The sequence below is a fragment of the Ruditapes philippinarum genome, unplaced genomic scaffold (assembly GCF_026571515.1).
Source record: "Ruditapes philippinarum isolate M1 unplaced genomic scaffold, ASM2657151v2 ctg1705_1_1_1_1, whole genome shotgun sequence".
Classification (NCBI taxonomy): domain Eukaryota; kingdom Metazoa; phylum Mollusca; class Bivalvia; order Venerida; family Veneridae; genus Ruditapes; species Ruditapes philippinarum.
In genome coordinates this window covers 124,097-143,373 of record NW_026860104.1, presented here as the reverse complement: position 1 = coordinate 143,373, position 19,277 = coordinate 124,097, and the positions used below count along the sequence as shown (strand labels likewise).

Below are 19,277 nucleotides of genomic sequence, written 5' to 3'. Positions count from 1 at the left end.
AGTTTTTCATCCGAGATGACCCATGTTCAAACTCATCCGAGGTATCAACAAGATAAGCATCCTGACCAAGTTTGATGATGCTTGAGGCAAAAATGTGACCGCTAGAGTGTAACAACAAAATGTGAACGGACGGACGACGAACAATCATCGATCCTAAAAGCTCACCCTGAGCATGCTCAGGTGAGCTTAATAGCATCATTACAACATTGATCAACCATCATGATATATCTAAAAAAAGATGTGTTATAACTGACAAAACATCAGAGAAAACACAAATTTAAAAATCCATTGAATAAGAAACAATTAACAAAATTTTTCTCTCTTCACTGTAATTTTATTTAATATTAAGTTAATTTCCGACATTGTTTAATAATCATAAATACACAATGTTGTCTCTCCCAGACTTTTACTAGGCTGTGCCAGATGGTCTGAAAAGAAAATAACAAAAGACAAATGTAAGTCTGGATTTCATTTCTCAGAATAAATATAACTATTATTAATATAAATACGTTAAAAAAAATTTACACAAAATATTCAAAGCATTTCTAATATCTCCTTACAAACCAGCATTGAAATGGAAGAGATTCTTCCAAATTCTTATTCAGGTTTATAATACATTACAATTTTCATTTAAAACTTTATGATGTATCTTCCACACACCACAATAAATTATGTTTTTAACTATATATTATATCATTAGAATTAATATCCAACTTGAACACACAAAAATATTTAATTAACACTTTTGAGCCACGTCATGACAAAACCAACATAATGGGTTTGCGACCAGCATGGATCCAGACCAGCCTGCACATTCGCGCAGTCTGATCAGGATCCATGCTGTTCTCTTACCAACTCTATAACAAGTAGAGAAACTGATAGCGAACAGTATGGATCCTGATCAGACTACGTGGATGCGCAGGCTGGTCTGGATCCATGCTGGTCGCAAACGCACTATGTTGGTTTTGTCATGACGTGGTTCATTTCTGTAACAGTGGTTTACTATTCAGAGGGCAGCTGGTGGGTGGATAACCAGTAACGGGAACAGACAGGGAAAATGGTTTTCACCTTCCAACTGTCCCCCTCACTACCTAGTTACAGTGGTGGTCAAGTACACTACAGGGATAATGTCAAACCCCCAGATCAGAGGTATTTGGAGGGCAGGGGAAATTTTTACAAAGTCACTGTCAAGACAAGGGTTTTCAATTCAAACTAGAAATGTGTTCATAGAACATGGATGCTCCCACAACATGACTTTTTTTTCTCTCCAAGTATAACCTTGACCCAGGTGTTGTGTGTGAAGACATCCGCTTAGTGTTATTTTTTCCCCACTTTTACAGGAAAAGTGGCATGGTTTATGGCGAGGGGCCAATTTAAGCAAATTTAGGTCAAGTCAAAGTCACTTATGAGTGAATGTTAAATTATTGTGACAGATGCATGAAGATATCATGATAATTATTCCTTCAAATATCATTAGAATTGGTGAGAAGTTCACTCACACAAACAGCCAGACAACCAGCCTCAAACCAGTATATTCTTCCATGCTTGCGTATAATAATATATAATAAAGATAATTTCACTTACTTGGCCCATTCAACATTGAGAATTAAATGATCATATCCAAACCCTGACACGCCAGCTATAGCACGTGCTGCATCTTCCCTTCTGTGAAAATTGATAAAAGCAAAACCCTGAAATAAAACATTAATGTTTGTTATACATCTAAATATATAAAAGAAAAAGGCCATGCAAATAAATTGATCGCACATCAACCAAGCCAAATATTATTACGACATGGCAATGAAATAATGAGCTTATTTATATCAAGACTTTATATACATAATGTCTAGCAAGTCAATTAAAGAAGACATTCCAAACACCAAGATATTCTAAATGGCAAACATTATCAAATAGGAGATTTGCAACAAACATTGGCGGAAGCATCAAAATGATGGGAAAGGCCTATTATTGGTATAATTTTTAAGTTTTGACATTAATAATATTATTTCAGCAACATTGGTAAAGGTATATTTCAGATGCAAAACATATGGACATTACAAACATGTGCAAATCAGTTGTTGATAGAACAAAGTATTTCTTAGCAGAAGGGGGCACATCCCCCCTCTGGCACCACCTTGATGTATCTATTTGACAGGGGATGGCCCCGAAAAAGTCATCACTTTTTTAAACACCATCTCTCACACAAACAAGTGTTTGGGGTATAACTAGGGCATTTTTTCAATATTTTTAGACCTCAAAAGGGGGGGGGGGGGAAGGTGAAAAGTCATCTATATGAAGTAATGGGTTAAGCTAGCTGGCAAGGTCCAAACCTTCCAAACCTTCAGCAGTGAGAGGCAAGTGGTTTGAAGTCTTCAAAACAGACAAACAAGTAAAAAATTATTCTCTTTTCTTTACAAGTATGAAATATCACTTGACAAACCTTTGATTGACCAGTATTTTTATCTTTTGCCAGGTATATTCTCTGTATAGGTCCGAAAGGTCGGAACAATTCTTGCAGATCTGACTCTCGTGTATCTTCAGACAAGTTGGTCACTCTGATAGTTGCTGACTCATCTGAAATGATGACACAATGCAAATATGAGCCGTGTCACGACAAAACCAACATAATGGGTTTGCGGCCAGCATGGATCCAGACCAGCCTGCCCTTCCGCGCAGTCTGATCAGGATCCATGCTGTTCGCTATCAGTTTTTTTACTTGTTATAGGGTTTATTAGCGAATAGCATGGATCCTGATCAGACTGCGCGGATGCGCAGGCTGGTCTGGATCCATGCTGGTCGCAAACGCACTATGTTGGTTTTGTCGTGACACGGCTCAATTATATATAACATATTAATTTGAAATAAAGCAAATAAGCAATTAACAAGAAGAATACCCCTAACACCATTTGATGCATCCTTATCACAGTATATAAACAAAATCGCTGTACCCTGTCTTGCAAGCCTATACAGTTCAATGCATACCCTGTCTTGCGATTACAAGCACATGTTATTTCGATCACTGTACCTTTCTTGGGAGCCTATATATTTCAACTTGAACCTTTCTCATGACAACAGGACGTAGACTTGTTTATATACTGTGCTAATGCTTCTTTGATAAAATTTAAACATCATAGTATAGTTAATGGTATATCCTGATGGTGGAAAAGCCAACTTCCTGTTCTCAAAACAAAAATATTAATATATGAAACAGTGATTTTTTTACCTCTGCATCCTGAGTCCAGAACTCATTGAATTTGCTGTGGATGCAAAGTTTCAAATAATGTGCATCTTTTGGATGCATACTTTTTCTGAGTAGGAAGTCCTGTCCGACAGGAATTTGGTAATACATTGTAAATACCAAATTGTGTTCAAGTTATGTCAATTATATTCTAGGTCTAATTCTTCTACAGATTAGAAATAATAATGTGCTATACTATAGATAAGCAAAACAATATTAAGGAAAATGAAGTTTTGCTTAATCTCAAACTAAATTCATGGAAATAGACTTATCAAATTTATTTGACAGTTTTGAATAATTTCAGTATCAGAAGCATTGTAATTAATATGGAAATCAAATTCATTTTTTCTTCATTCCATTGTTAATATACCTTTCATATCACTCAAGCAATAGTAAGCCTTGTAACTTGGATTTGTTGGCTAAATTTTGGGACTCATAGATTTATAGCCCAGTGAGTCCTAGGACCCACACCGATGAGTTTGTAAAAAAATCACTGATGAAATATGAGCTCCATAAATGTACTGTAAACGCATAAAACTTGATGCCAGTGTGACATCAGGGCAAGCTGAATTTTGCAGCTTTCATAAGATGACATTGTGGTTCCTAGTACAAATAATGCGTATTCCAATAAGTACCACTTTTAGAAAGCCAGGTATCTGTGACCAGGGATTCTTTCTCAGGATTTGGGAAACATGACCTATACACATCGAATTGGGAATTTCAGCCGTGTTTTGTTAAAAATTGGGAAAAATGCATGACTGAAATTTTGCAGTATTTAAATGGGTGCAAACAATTACTGTCTATGATGGCATCTTCACACATTTAAGCACTATTACAGTGAAGAAGCCCTTGTTTGCAAAGATTTTAGATTTTTTTTTCAATATTTCTATTTTGTAACTTTCAATTGGGACTTTTTTTCTTTGGATTGGAAAAATAATATACTATTTTTAAAATTGGGAATATGACTAAATAACGGCTATAAAATAAGCCGCCCCCCCCCCCCAAAACCCAGGTGACAAGGATATAAAGTCAGATTTCCTCAAGTTAGATTACTACCAACAAAATTGTCCTGTAAATAACTTGTTATAGATATCCATCTGGTTACTGAAAGACTTAAGTACTGGGGCTGATTTAATTTTTCACTTCCTCATATTATTTTTCTACTTTTACCAACTATAATCGCCAACATATCAACACTGCAAAGTTTACCAATTATAAAGCATCTGAAAAAAATCAGCAAAATATAAAATTACCTCTGCTAGACTTCATCGTTTCACCACGACCTTTATTTGCCCCATCTCTCATACTGGGAGGCACATATTTACTACCTGTTTGCTTGGTTGCCGCAGGTGTGGACGGTGCCTGCACTGGAGCACCGGGCTCTTCTGGTTTCTTCTTATCACCTTCCAATGTTTCCTAAAATAACCAAGAGCTAGTATATCAATGGTATTTAAAGTAAACTTGAAATTATAACCTGTCATAGCTTTGTCTCTTTTGTTTGGGGCAGGAGAAGGGAGGTTGTTAAGTCACACTGGCAATGTTCAGGCTCTTTCTAGCTTTCCTGGTGGAGTGTTCTTATTAGCTCATTAGAGCCTCTCTAAGCAAGCAGAGATCGAAAATTCCACTCATCTGCTCGTAATTACAATCAGGATTTAAGGGAACTTGATGCATGACAAGTAAAACTAGAAAAGTGTCCAGGACACGGGTGCCCCCACACTCTACTGTTTAATCTTATGACTCTAGGTCAAATATTTTTTTGGGCTGCATGTGCCACAAGTTGAAAACTAAAAATCTTTTTTTCTAAGTAAAGGGCAAGAACTTCACAGATACTGAATAAATCCACAAGTGAACCCCATGGCGCATAAGTACACATGCTGACCAACATTCTTGTACACTTTCAAGCCTACAGGTCAAATACTTTTTGAGCTATGCATGAACAAGTTGAAAATTGCAAATTTATACTAAGTCAAGGGTAATACTGGATAAATCCACAAGCAAAATCTAAGGTGCAAAACTACATATGCTGACCAACATTCCTATTAAATTTCATGACTCTAGGTTAAATACATTTTCAGTTACGCATGACACAAATTGAAAATTGCAAATTTTCACTTAGTCAAGGACAATAACTCTGAAAAAACATATTAATTCACAAGCAAAATCCCAGATGCTAAACTTCACATGTTGATCAACATTCCTGTAAAGTATCATGACCCTATGTCAAATACTTTTTGAGCTACCTGCAACACAAGTTGAAAATTGCAAATTTTTATTAAGTCAAGGGCCATAACTCTGACAAAACAAAATATACCAAATTAAAATCTATAAACAATTAAAACCTGTGTTAATTGATATTTGTACGAAAATAAGATTTTATTCAAAATGTGATCTATATGAAAATAAGACCTGTAAGAAAATAATACCTGTATGAATTGATGCATCTGCACAAAAATAAGATCTACTTGTACATGTCGTATACGAAAATAAGATCTGTATAAAAATAATGTCTGTTTTCGACTACTAAGATTTGTACAAATATAAGATCTGAGAATATGAAAGTTGCATGATAATAATATCCTTATGGAATTAAGATCTATACCGAAATAATACAAATGTATTTCTATTAAAATAATATTTGTATCAGAATGATACGAAATATGGATCTATATGAAAATAATGTCCATATGAAATAAGATCTTTCATGAAAAAAAGATTTGTATGTAATTAGATAATGCACAGACAAGATTTTTCTTTCTGAGAGAAGGAAAAATGAAATATAACGCATGACACACACGTGCAACAATCAATGAGCTAATGCGATGATAGAATTATTGGACTTTCGCACTTATCGTAACTGACACACACTTATTAAAGCCCATCATTAAAGGTGTTTATTGTTCCATGTTACATTTTTTATGTTTTAACAAAAAAAATAACACTAATTTCTTCTTAACAACTGATTTTTTTAACAAACATATTTAACAAAGTAATTAACAACACTTTATTAATTTAACACATATTTAGCGTTAACAATGTTTGAACAACAAGATTGCTTTACAACAAAAATTTCACACAGAAATTAACAATCGTTTGTTAATTTTACAGTGATTTCATTATTAAATATTTAACAAAAGTTTTGAACAACTGGGCCAGTATCTTTAAGTAGAATAATGGTTTATTTACCTGTAGTTGGTGCTAGGGTATCCTTGTAGGGACATTTTGTGGTCCAATGGTCGCCTTTACAAATACGACAGGATACCAACTTCTGTGTCTTCAGTTTAGCCAGGGGATCTTCTTCTGGTTCCTGGTTTTTATTCTACATTAATGGAACAAGAATTTATTGCAAAAAGAAAACCAAACAAGTATTAAATAGATTACCAATTGCAATGTACTGGAAATTAGTTAATACTTCTACGTAAACAAACAGTTGCCAAGAAACTGCTTGAATTTTTTTATTCATGGTCAAGTTGAGCTGAATTGACTATGTATTTCAAACAGATTTCAGTTATAATGGTGGAATATGTAAAAAATTTATGTTTATGATAAAAAAATATATAAATCTGCCTAAAATAAAAAGGAAAAGTCCCGTTCCTTTTATAAAGTTACAGGTTAGTTTGCTAGATATTATTTACAAAAATTTTTTTTTGGCTCTGTGAGTTATTTTATTGTTCATGCAAATTAAATCATAAAATTTTTAAAGAATTTTATTATGGCAAAATGTAAACTTATTTCGACTATCACCTGTTTACACATAATTATATACCCTTGGCATATTAATATCACTTTAAGATATTATATATATATATGTACCTCTTTGTTTAGAATGATCTGCATATTGATTTTCCTCCACCTGTACGATGGTGTTGGCAGGATTCGGACCTGGTGGATCATTTTCAGCAGCACCAAACTTCCTCCAATTCTATGAGAAATATAAAAAAAAAATTGAGGTGCTAAAAATACGATATCTTAAAGGAAAGTTTTTAAATAACACGATAATTAATTCTTTTACAAAAAAAAGAAGCATTATAACTAGAAAAAATTATAAAGTTTTGAATTGACGTTTCAGTAAAAACTAGAACTATAAATGAATGTTCATAACACCCCTCCCACACACACACAACAGCTTTTATTCCTAAAACATAAGAAAATTGTAGCAAATTTTCAAGAAGTCAAAAAACCAAACCTTAAGGATCAATTAATTTTTTACTTTAGATAAGTCTTCTTATACATGTATGGTCAAGAAAAATAATGGTTGCAGAAGGTTTGTGTTACATCGCATGAAGGTCCAACACGTTCTTATAGCGTAATAAGAATAAATCCATTCATTAATAAAAAAGATTTTGCAAATTTTTATAGAAATTTAATTTTGAAAATTTTGTTGAGCAGTTTTACAGAAGGCCAACAAATATGGCAAGACAACCAGACAGATAGACAGCCTCAAACCAGTATACCCACTTACAACTTTCAAAGAATGGAAGTGTGACAAAAAAAAAATTAAACTTGAAAAAACTTTTTTCCTTGCAATAAAAATATGAACTTAAGATTTCAGATTCTTCACAAGCACTAGCACAGCCCTGGCTTCTAGGATGTGTCTACATGGACCATTAGTAATTTCCATAAATAATCTTCTAGAATCCATTTGAGTCATGAACAATATAAATTTTTGTTAACCAGTCAATGAATTTAAGATTTTGAATTTAATAGCCCGAATTCCAGTTTTGAATTTATTCTACTATATATTTAACTATAATTTCTTAAAATTTTCACTCTCCCGAACTAATTTTCATTGGCCATGGCCCACCAGGCCAGTGCTAAATTTGATGACTGGCCAACTTCAAAATATTTTATCATCAAACAAAAGAAAAACAATAAAATAAAACCATACCTTTCTTCTTGCAATTGTCTTTGCAGCCCTTCTTTTTTCAACTTTGTAGGTCTTTACCACCTGCAATATTATTTTAAACTAGAACTGTGTCCAAAGAACACGGATGCCCCCACTGTGCAGATGTGCTCGTAAACAAGAGCATGCATATCTGTATGCAAGATTTTTATGTGGAACTTTTTCATTCCACTGTTTCATTTCTGTACATATACCTAAAATGATCTACAGGTAACCTTATGTACATGTTAAATTAAATTACAAATGTAAAATTTATATGTCTTCATTACCAATAAAAAATTTTGTTTGCACATCCTTTGTTGCTTATTTATTTTTCTTGATTGATTAATTTATTATTAATGCTACCATTGCTATGATTGCTTATGCCAAGCAAAATTAAATAGTTGTCATCTATCACTATATATACATATATATTAGGATTTTGATTATTCAAACCAGTAAATTTTCTATCCCAAGCAATTCAAATAATCGAGGTTTGACTGTATGTCTAATGAAAATACAGGCTTAAAGCGACTCCACTGAGGTTTAAAAGCCAAAGAACATAAAATTTGAATTTTCGTACATAAATGAGCTGGGGCACTTTAAACTGAAATATATGCAAAGATAGTCAAGAAATATACTTCGAAATAAATTGAAAATCGTATTTGAATGCTTTTCTTAGCTCGATTTGTGTAAAAAGCGTTTAAACGCTTTTCATTTTTGGTCATATATTTACAATTTGAATAATTGTTCTGGAAAAAACGAAGTGCGCGAATGACCTGAAATTGTGCACAAAGATTAGTGGTCTAAACCTACATCAAATGGCACATTATCTGGAAAAAAATTTTCAGTTCCATCATTTCAAAAAACCTCAGTGGAGTCTCTTTAATTGAAACTTTAATATTCAACAAGAGCACCGCTAGGCGGAGCATTATATGCCCGAAAGTGATTTTTTTTTTAAGATGAAGCATTTGTAAGACAAAGTATTACCTCCTTCAAATAACAGTCCTCCTTTGAAGTTTCAATATTGTGGTCCAAATGGAACTTAAGTTATGCCCCAAAAACTATTTTCAATTCAAAGGTAATATTAACCTTGACCTTGTGACCCCAAAATCAATAGGGGTCTTCTACCAAATATGGACAATCATCCAATGAAGTTTGAACACTGTGGGCCAAATGGAACTTAAGTTATGCTCCAGAAACTGTTTTTTCAATTTCTCAGTAATAGTGACCTTGACCTTTGACCCTGTGACCCCAAAATCAATAGGGGTCTTCTACCAAAGATGAACAATCAGCCTATGAAGTTTGAACACTGTGGGCCAAATGGAACTTAAGTTATGCTCCAGAAACTGTTTTCAGTTCTAAGGTAATAGTGACCTTGACCTTTGAACCTGTGACCCCAAAATCAATAGGGGTCTTCTACCCAATATGGACAATCATCCTATGAAGTTTGAACACTGTGGGCCAAATGGAACTTAAGTTATGTTCCGGAAACTGTTTACAGTTTCAAGGTTATAGTGACCTTGATATTTGACCTTGTGACCCCAAAATCAATAGAGGTCTTCTACCCAATATGGACAATCATCCTATGAAGTTTGAACACTGTAGGCCAAATGGAACTTAAGTTATTCTCCGGAAACTGTTTTCAGTTTTAAGGTCATAGTGACCTTGACCTTTGACCTTATGACCCCAAAATCAATAGGGGTCTTCTACCCAATATGGGCAATCATCCTATGAAGTTTGAATATTGTGGGCCAAATGGAACTTAAGTTATGCTCCGGAAACCAAATTGCTAACAGACGGACGGACGGACGGACGGACGCCAGGGGGTATAACATAATATGTCCGAAATTCTTTCGGGCATATAAAAAGGATTTCACAAGTCAAAAAGGAAATTTATTTTTTAACACAGATAAACTTTTAACTTAATGTTTATAGTATAATGCACACACCAATTTACATAAATTTTGTTTAACAATTATAAAATGATATCAGTAAGGCTGTTAGAAATTAAATTTAGGTACTACTACTTGCAACCATAAAAAGACAAGAAGGTAAGAATACAAAATACCTTGACTATTTTACCATCATCATTGAACTTGTATTCTGTGATAGTTTTAATACTATTCTGCTCATCAAAATCTTCAGAGGCTGGTGGCAGTGAACCTTTAAAACAAACATTATTTTATATAAACATAATGCAGGGCCAAAACACCATTTTTGGGGAAGGGGCCTCAGCCTTTATCTTGGGGAAAATATTCGTAATTTTGACATACTTTTGGATAAGGGGTCTCAAATTTAACACAAACTTTCTTCAAAATAGGAAAGCAAAAAACACTGGGAAATACTAATAAGGCAGTAAAAGACATTAATTCAACACCATCATTTTATTTTGTTCTACATTCTATGAGAAATTTCAAGACTAGGGAATTTTGAGGACCAAACTGGGGAAAAAAAGAGGCTAGTTTGGTTGGGGAAGCAGCCTATATTCGACCTCTACAAAGAAGGGTTTTTTGGCCCTGTAATGGCTCATAAAATCTTTACTGTACTTCCCATGCCTTTGTGTTTAGTTCGTTTTTTCTTTGTGATATGTGAATGCCAATAAAGACACATGAGATTTCAATGCAAACTTATTTAAGGCAACAATTACAACATACAAATATTAGTAACAAATATTGGCAACTAAGGTAGGCTTAAGATCATAATGTATAATTTCTATTTGGAAATCTTTTAAAGATCTTTTATGTAGTAACAAAGGTTGTTACCATGTGTGTGTGTTTGGATTTGTTTACCCTCGCCACCGGAAAGAGACCATATGGGCGAGAATAAACATCAGAGTGAAATTTTATATATGTATATAATCATGCTTCTACAACAAATTTCAAACATCGAAGAATATGTAAAACATGTACTGCAAATATTTGTCCACATTATATGTAAGCATTAAAATATATGCATTCATTTCTTATTTAAAAATTTTACTTAGACTTTATAGAAAATAAATTTCTAATTACCTCCCTTAACGGAACTTACAATATTGATAAATCTTCATTTGATCATTATGATTAAACCATAAAAAATTGAGTTACAGGATCTTTAAGAACATTGGATCAATGTCTACATACTTTTTTGACAGTACAAAATAACTTTAAGATAATCCCTGGTATATGGCTGCTTTTCCTTAAGTCGTGGGTTTTCCTCGAGTCATGGGTAGGTTGTATGGTTAAAAATGTATTTGGTTAGTTAGTATTTATAATAATTTGTTGTTAAAAAGTTGTAAATATTGTAATAATCAAATCATTTGGCCATATGAAGGGTTTGTTTACATTTTTTGAAAACAACAACAACCGACTGGTTTCCGTGTTTGGAACAGGTGCGACATAATTTTGCGCCAAAATTGGGCCCCAGTAAATCTCACTGAACTATTAATTGAAATATAAACTAGCACTGGGCCACGGGTTTCATCTGAATGAAATTTTGAAATCATTTGTTGTATCTCCATCTTTTTGCAATCAGTTATATTTGTTAAAAAAGCAAATTATGTGTAATCGGCATTTGAAACCACATTGCTTAATTAAAATATCATTTGCAATTGCTGCTACAATATTGTTAATATATAAAAGATTTTGAAGGCAGAATGAAAGATGCCCTGGTGTTTAATTTTAGTTTGATTACAAACTTTAATAGATCTTATTGAGGACTTTTAAGTACGAATAAATTAATAAAATCATACTCTAAATCGCTAAAGATAGGAGGCCCAAGCCATATAATGATGTTTAATAAATTGATAAGGTAACTTGAAATAGTTCAGTGAGATATGACAAATGTTTTCTTTCAATACTGTTGACATACATGTTAGCCACGACTCAAGGAAAAGCAAAATGCATGTGTATGCAAAATGGTACCTATATACATGTAGATTGAGTTAGATAATCGGAAATAAGTCTTTTAAAAGAGATGCACAGAAGATCATCACAGTACACAAAAAAAATAGTAAAACATCTTCATGTAATTTCCATGCTTCTTTAGGTGACGTCATCACACGTCACTGGTCTATTTTTAGAAATGCCCACGACTCATGGTAAAGCATATATTTTAAGCTCATAGGTGGCACTGTGTCATAACAGGTTGAAACTGAAAGGTCACGAAATTCAAATGGTACACTTACTGAGGCTCACATAGGTTTTACAAATAAAACCTTTAGAGGTTTTACAAATAAAACCTTTAGTCTTTACTGGTAGGTCACTTTTAGAACATTTTTCCATGCAGATTTCATAATTTAAAACCTAGAGACATGAAAATTTGACACAGTGATAATACAGCTAGGTTCTTCTCCTAACTTACATGTATGTCACTAACAAATTAGTTTGTTTATTTCTGATATTATTGACACTTATATAATTATGAGGCTCGTCAAGGAAGGTATCAAAATTACATAAATTGTCTACACTACAGTCCCGTGTGTCTGGACAGATATCAATGGTGCATACCTTTTCTAAATATAAATGTAGACGTCTATCAATTTTTTAATTTTTTTTGTGGGAAATGAAGGAAAATTAATTAAAAGCATAAACCCTATATCAAAAAATGCTTCACATGAAAAATACTGCAGTTTACATGGTTAAGAGAGGTAGGAGAGTTGTAGAATGGGCGGACGGTGGTAGTGACCAATCAACGCGCCGAACACCTAACTTTTGCTAAGTTACGAACCTCATCGAGTGCGAATATAAAAAGTAAACCATATTGTATTGTTTACTTACGATCTTCTCCAGCTTCAACCTGTTCCGCCCAGCTAATTGGTTTATTTCTGAAATTAAAAAGTAGAAATTTTACATCTCAATCCAGATCTTAAAGTTTAAGTAACAGAAAATGTAAAAATCATCGCTTAACTTACTCTTCCATGGTCGGCATGTTTGTCTACTTCCGGTACGGTTTAAAATACTTCCTACAATAGCCGACAACGACCAAAACAACAAAAGGAATTTAGTTCAAATATTTATCAAATTAAACCCATTGTTTCTGATACATATAACATGAAAAACATATCAAATGCATTCTAAACCAAACCCAATATTTGTACAGACGAGAAGTCCATCTCAGTTTCACACAGTCAAGAACTTTTATAAGCCTTCTCTGAAATATAGTATAAGAATTTGTATTAATTGTCAAATCATAATTTTGTTATAAAGTTTTAATTTCCTTTCAATTTTAAACGTGGCCAAAACAGGGAAAAGGTGCTGAATAAATATAAAAAAACGGACGAGTTTCACCAACTAATTAAATTAAATCGTGATATCATTAAATTTAAAAGATATTTGAAAAGTTAGATCAGTTTTCCGTAAATAAACATTCATGCATATATATATATCCCAAACAAAAAAATACATCAACAAATTATATCAAAATTGTGAATAAATCTGGAATAAATCATGTTTTCCTGATTTGTTAATACAATTTGTTCATGATTCATTAAATGAATCATAAATAAATTGTGCTTTTACTGGAAAGAAAAGACCCCATTTATTATAGATTCATTACAAAAGACAGATTTATTAACCATTGATTACAAACATGAGATATATTCAATACAATTTATTGCAAATTCATTACACTTGAACTGGAATGTATACAATTTATTCATGATTTATTGGAAATAGAACTTTTCCCGACTGCATTTAATACCATTTATTACAAATTCATTACACTTTAAAGTTCTGAGATATTCACAAGTTGTTCATGATTAATTAAAATCAGAGATTTTCCAGGATTTATTCAATACAATTCATAACATATTCATTGTACTTCAGATGTTCATAATTTGCTGAATTATAACAGAAATTTTCATTGATGTAGGTCCTTTTGTTTTACTGTTCATAACAATTAAACCCCTCTCAACTATACAAATATATTTTTTTTAATTTCCCTTTACTCATTACCGTACGTACTTGTTTTTAAACAGTCACTGGAAAATATATATTATATGGGTTTTTCAAGTCTCTTAGTTTAAGCATCACCATATTATTAATTCCATGCTCAGCGCAAAACGTAAAAAAAGAGTCAATTATACAAACTCGTTTTACTGTTAAATATGTTTAACTAATTTGCATGTAGATTTTATTTTTGAGTGATCAAGATCAGTTTTTGTCTTTCTTATTGTTGATACGCAATCTGATCCATACCCACGGCTTTTTATGATTAGATCTATCATTATCAGTAAAAAAACTGTCGAATAGATTAAAGTATATGCGTAAAAAGATAAAATGTCGTAAAAAAGCGACGTAATTAATTCTCTCGGACTTAACATCTGTTGTTAGTTTATTGTTTTGAACAGCATGGCTCCCAGCCGCACGATTAAACGATAAGATCTTGCAGGGAACTGCAGCCTACCGAGCGCCCCCTATCAGCCGACAACAGAACAAGATTAATAGGAAACGAAATTTTTTTGCCATTTCAGAAAAAAGATATCTTACCATACAAACAGTTTTCTTTCTTTTGGATATAACTAATGTCAGAAACAAACTAACTTACAACAGATTTTGTCATTGCAGCTGCAAAATTAGGAACTTTATACAATACTATAGTAGCTAGAAATAACATTTCGTTTGCATTAATTCTATGCATAGGAAAAAGGCGGTTATTTTGGAGGATGAAAACTTGTGGTGTTACACAAAAATATGGATAAAAAACAATATCAAGGCATTTAGACTACTGATAGATGGTATACTGATAGACGGTAAGTTCAAAATTTTCTTTTCGTTCTACATAGCGTCTATAGATCTAGATCATATATGTAAGTTGGCAAAAAATAAAATTTACTGGAGTAATGTGCAGATTAGGATAACGATCGATTCGCCCCATAACGACTCGCCCCATTTTAGTGACGATTCGTCCCACCCTAATGGCACCACCTTAAATTAAACATTTTTTTATTCATTTGATTTGGATTGAAAAATATTTATGATACAAGATACAAGTTTTAAAATATGCACGCATGTACATGCATTGTTTATGAGGATATCTATGTACAGCCCATTTTAAAAACATAAATCTGCATTGTTTCACACTGAGCTCATCTGCACATTTGAATGCGATGAAAAATGATGTTCTTTTTTATTTTAAGTGACTTCAGAAGACTATTTTTCTTTTACTTAGTTATCTCGCAGAAAACTGAAAAGAGCAGCAAAGAAAGGACAGAACGTAAAAATCAGCAACTCTGATGAGATGGTAAAAAGCAGATGAACGGGAGATAATAAAATGCAGATGGACGGCTTCTTTGATCGTGAAGAGTTTGCTATTAGTTATGGGACGAGGGCATTCCAAGGAAATGACATATATGAGTCTTTGAAGCGTAAGTATAGGGCTACATATATATTTATCATTTTAAAACGACAATGTGCTTTTTAAATATTAAGTACTAGTAAATGATAAAAAATAATGCTTTTCAATCTGAATTTTGTTCATGTACATATAGTAATTCAATGTCATAGCCTTTCAATTTCGTTTTAAATTTAATTGAAGCAAATGGTAAAAAACTGGACTTGCTACAAAATATTTGTTCATTCCTTTGTTGAAAATGTCGAACATTCACCCGTTTGTTTTATCAACAAAATATTTATCTACCATCAGACGTTGTGAAATATACTGCTGGTTTTTATTCAATAGAACATGTACAGTCCAAAGTGGTTGAGTCCTTTAGTGTATTTGGCTCGAGTTGAAATTCAAATTCAGATTGTATTGCAAATAGAACAAAAATATATTATACTTTTTTCAGAGTGATATGTCAGAAGTCTAAGTTTAATTTTTGATATTTTATTTATAAATATGATACTTTTTATGAGAATTTTATTTTCTATTTCAGAGTATGCCATTCATTGCCTCAGTATAGAGATTCAACATTTAATGATTATAGGAATAAAAAAGGCGTAGCTCCAGACAGACACTGAAAAGGAAGGCAAAGATGTTTTCAGACTGACATAAAGCCCTAGTTTCTAAAACTAGAAATATATTCATAAAACAAGCACGAATATTTCCAGAATTATTCCCCTTTACTTGTTTACCTGACATTACCTGTTTTATTTGCAGGGATATTTATGAAATTAGCTATGCACGTACATTATGAGTTTTCAATGTTATGATGTGGTGGCATAGATTTTTTCACAAATTTTAATATTGTTGTATGTTCTTGATTAATCTAGTCAGCTTTTGTTTGTAAAATATAAAAGAAAAATGAATAAAATTTATCAAGATATGTTATTATTATTATTATTATTATTATTATTTTCATATTTTTCTCCGGAATTGACACCATCATTGGAACCTGCATTTATTCAAAATCCATTAGATGAATATAAGCAGGCAAACCTGATTTGTTAATGATTCATAAAATACATTGAATTTCGGTTTATGGAAGAAGAAAAAATACAATTTATTACTATTAGTGATTCATTAACAATTTATTTGCAATTCATTAATGAATCAGTTGGTCAGCGAACCTAATTTATTGCCAATTGATTAACCTGATTTGTTGATAATTCATTGACTAAGTCAAGAAAAGGACCAAATTCATTACCCATTTGTTAACCTGATTTATTAACAATTCATAATAGGTTGGTAAATGGACCCAATTCATTACCAATTCATTTCACTGATTTATTAACAATTTATTCATAATGCATTGGCTCATTTGCATGTCATTTCCATCTATAATAAATTGGGAATAAATGGTAAATTTGTTTATCATTTATTATACTGATTCATTCCTATCTTTTTTTTGTTGGGCAGTACTAAGGATAGATTTTCAGCTAAACTGCATGGGCACACTTGTAGCTCCATGATGCATTTATTTAAAACTGGATGCAATGAGGTCAAACTCATAATCCATGAGTGCTGCATCCAAGTGTGAAAAATATAGGACGATGATTCCATTTTAGAATGATTTTATTAGAAAATGAATATTTTAATGTAAACAAGGTTGATAATTCTTTGCAGCATAGTAGATATTGTGAAATTTCAAAAAAAAATCTTTCATACTATCACTTGAAATATCTTTTTTTTAAACTTCAACTTTAATATTTTGAACATCTTTGGAATGAATGTTTAGAAGACATAATTTGATGTTTTGCATAAAGTATGATTCTATGCATGATTCTACTAATAATAAATCGACATACATGTACAAACCGGACATAATAACCACGATAGTGTTTACATTTCTAACATCAGGACGTACCTTATCATTGGTCAAGCATCACAACGTTTCCCCCCAAATTCACTAAAATTCGGAAAACCGCATATTGAGCCCGCATCTGGCAAACCGCAGTTCGGATAGCGGAGATCAATACTTGTTCTTATTTCAGGTAAGCTAAAATTCTTCTTATCAGGGGAAATTAAAAATCTGTCCATAGTGTTCATTATTTTTGTGTATCCTTATATTCTTAGAAGTACATAGAATACTAGTATTTGGATAGTTATGATTTATTCAAAAATATTCTGCTAACGAATTTTTATTTTAATTTCATAATTATATGATAGAACAAACTGTACTTACAATTTACGTTCGTATATTTGAAAAGAGCATTGAATTTATTATTATTTAGTGCTATATTGTAATGTATTGACATGTTTAGGAATTTCGCACTACTTAAGAATATATATAACATGTTTTGTACTTCATGATAACACGATATGAAAACAAAGTTAAAATCGGATAGAAGAGTTCAATATTTTGTTCTTATTTCAGAATATATTTCATTCTTCTCTAAGGATCAGATCCCGAGTTATTCCCCAGGTTGATTATAAAATGAACGCATAATTATTAAAAAGGACCAGCACATCGGTGTAGAGTTCTTTGTTAATACAAGCAAACCTATACCAAACAACACAAAAATAGGCCTAATAAATATATAAATTTTATTTTTTTACATATCTTGCTTTGTCATGCTCATCAGTTAAATAGCTCGCTTTCCCATCGTCAGTACTTACATATCTCGCTTCTCCATCGTCAGTACTTACATATCTCGCTTCTCCATCGTCAGTACTAACATATCTTGATTTGTCATCCTGTACACTTACATATTTTTATTTGTCATCCTGTACACTAACATAAAAAATATTATCAAAAATAATTAGCACAGCAGTAAACAGCAATCCATTAATCAGTTGCAGCATTGTCATTATCATCATTCATATTATCAGTATTATAGCAGAGATCAAATATGATCATATCAACTGATTTCATCAACAATCAAGAATTATTCATTTGATCAATGTCATCATTGTCGAGATGACACCTAGGAAATCTGACTCGGCATGCATTTTCTGTTTTTATATGCAGCAAAAGTTTTCACAACTACCAGTATACCAAGCTTTTCTTGAGAGAAATTCTATTTCATAGTAGTGTATGTTTCCATCATCAATGCGCATTTATGTTTCTTACAACGTGTGTGGATCATTAAAATAGAAGACATTTTACTATATTCTGAATAAAAACAGTTGTATATGCTGTAGAATTGTTTCGCACTGTAATCAAGAATATTTAAATGATTTACACCATTACATGGCTTACAAAGTGTGTCTGAAGTGGCTATTCAAATGGCTTTCAGATATTCTAAAGACCTGGTCAGTTGTAGTTGGAACATGTTCCAAAGAATTTAATAAATTTCCAGATTAAAGGATTACAAACCCTGATGGAAATTCTATAATTAGAATCATTTGGTTTGCTTATGTCGTTTTCCTTATTAACTATTTTGGAAGTCTATGGTCCTGGAGTAACTCTCGCTCAATTATCACGTGAGAGGTTCGGGGTTCGAATCCCTATTCGGGCAACTAAATTTGTTTGAGTGTCTTGTTTAGTAATAATAAAAGATATGAAAAATAAGATCAACAAGGAAGGGCGGGAATCCCTCAACACAAGACCACCGGTAAGGAGCCAATCCGGACAAATAACATAACAGGACAACCGTGAAAATACGGACGGAATGTCATTATACATTAATCAAAATAGGAATTCATAGAAACCTACAAAGTAATTAAAGAAAAAAAATAAAATTAATTGAACGGCCTCAAAAGGTCATCATTTTTTTTCTCAAAGAATAAGCCAATTAAGTTTCTTAATATAAAAAATAAAAATAGAATTAAAAAAACCCTGGCCAGTCTATTTTA

The 19,277-nt window shown here is 32.3% G+C and overlaps 1 protein-coding gene and 1 long non-coding RNA gene across 2 annotated transcripts; one reads left to right on the top strand and one right to left on the bottom strand.

Annotated features, from left to right (window-relative positions):
* Nucleotides 1–312: 312 nt before the first annotated feature.
* Nucleotides 313–13,043, bottom strand: LOC132758907 (eukaryotic translation initiation factor 3 subunit G-like). Its single transcript, XM_060750616.1, is given in 11 exon segments — nucleotides 313–428; nucleotides 1,585–1,691; nucleotides 2,441–2,574; nucleotides 4,492–4,649; nucleotides 6,418–6,554; nucleotides 7,049–7,078; nucleotides 7,080–7,157; nucleotides 8,124–8,183; nucleotides 10,189–10,283; nucleotides 12,878–12,924; nucleotides 13,012–13,043. Coding segments are annotated over 11 exon segments (882 nt in total). The 5' UTR covers nucleotides 13,029–13,043; the 3' UTR covers nucleotides 313–409.
* Nucleotides 13,044–14,106: 1,063 nt separating this feature from the next.
* LOC132758913 (uncharacterized) lies at nucleotides 14,107–16,129 on the top strand. The gene is made up of 3 exons (XR_009629641.1): nucleotides 14,107–14,850; nucleotides 15,270–15,465; nucleotides 15,976–16,129. It is a non-coding gene; the product is annotated as an uncharacterized LOC132758913 (long non-coding RNA).
* Nucleotides 16,130–19,277: the final 3,148 nt, after the last annotated feature.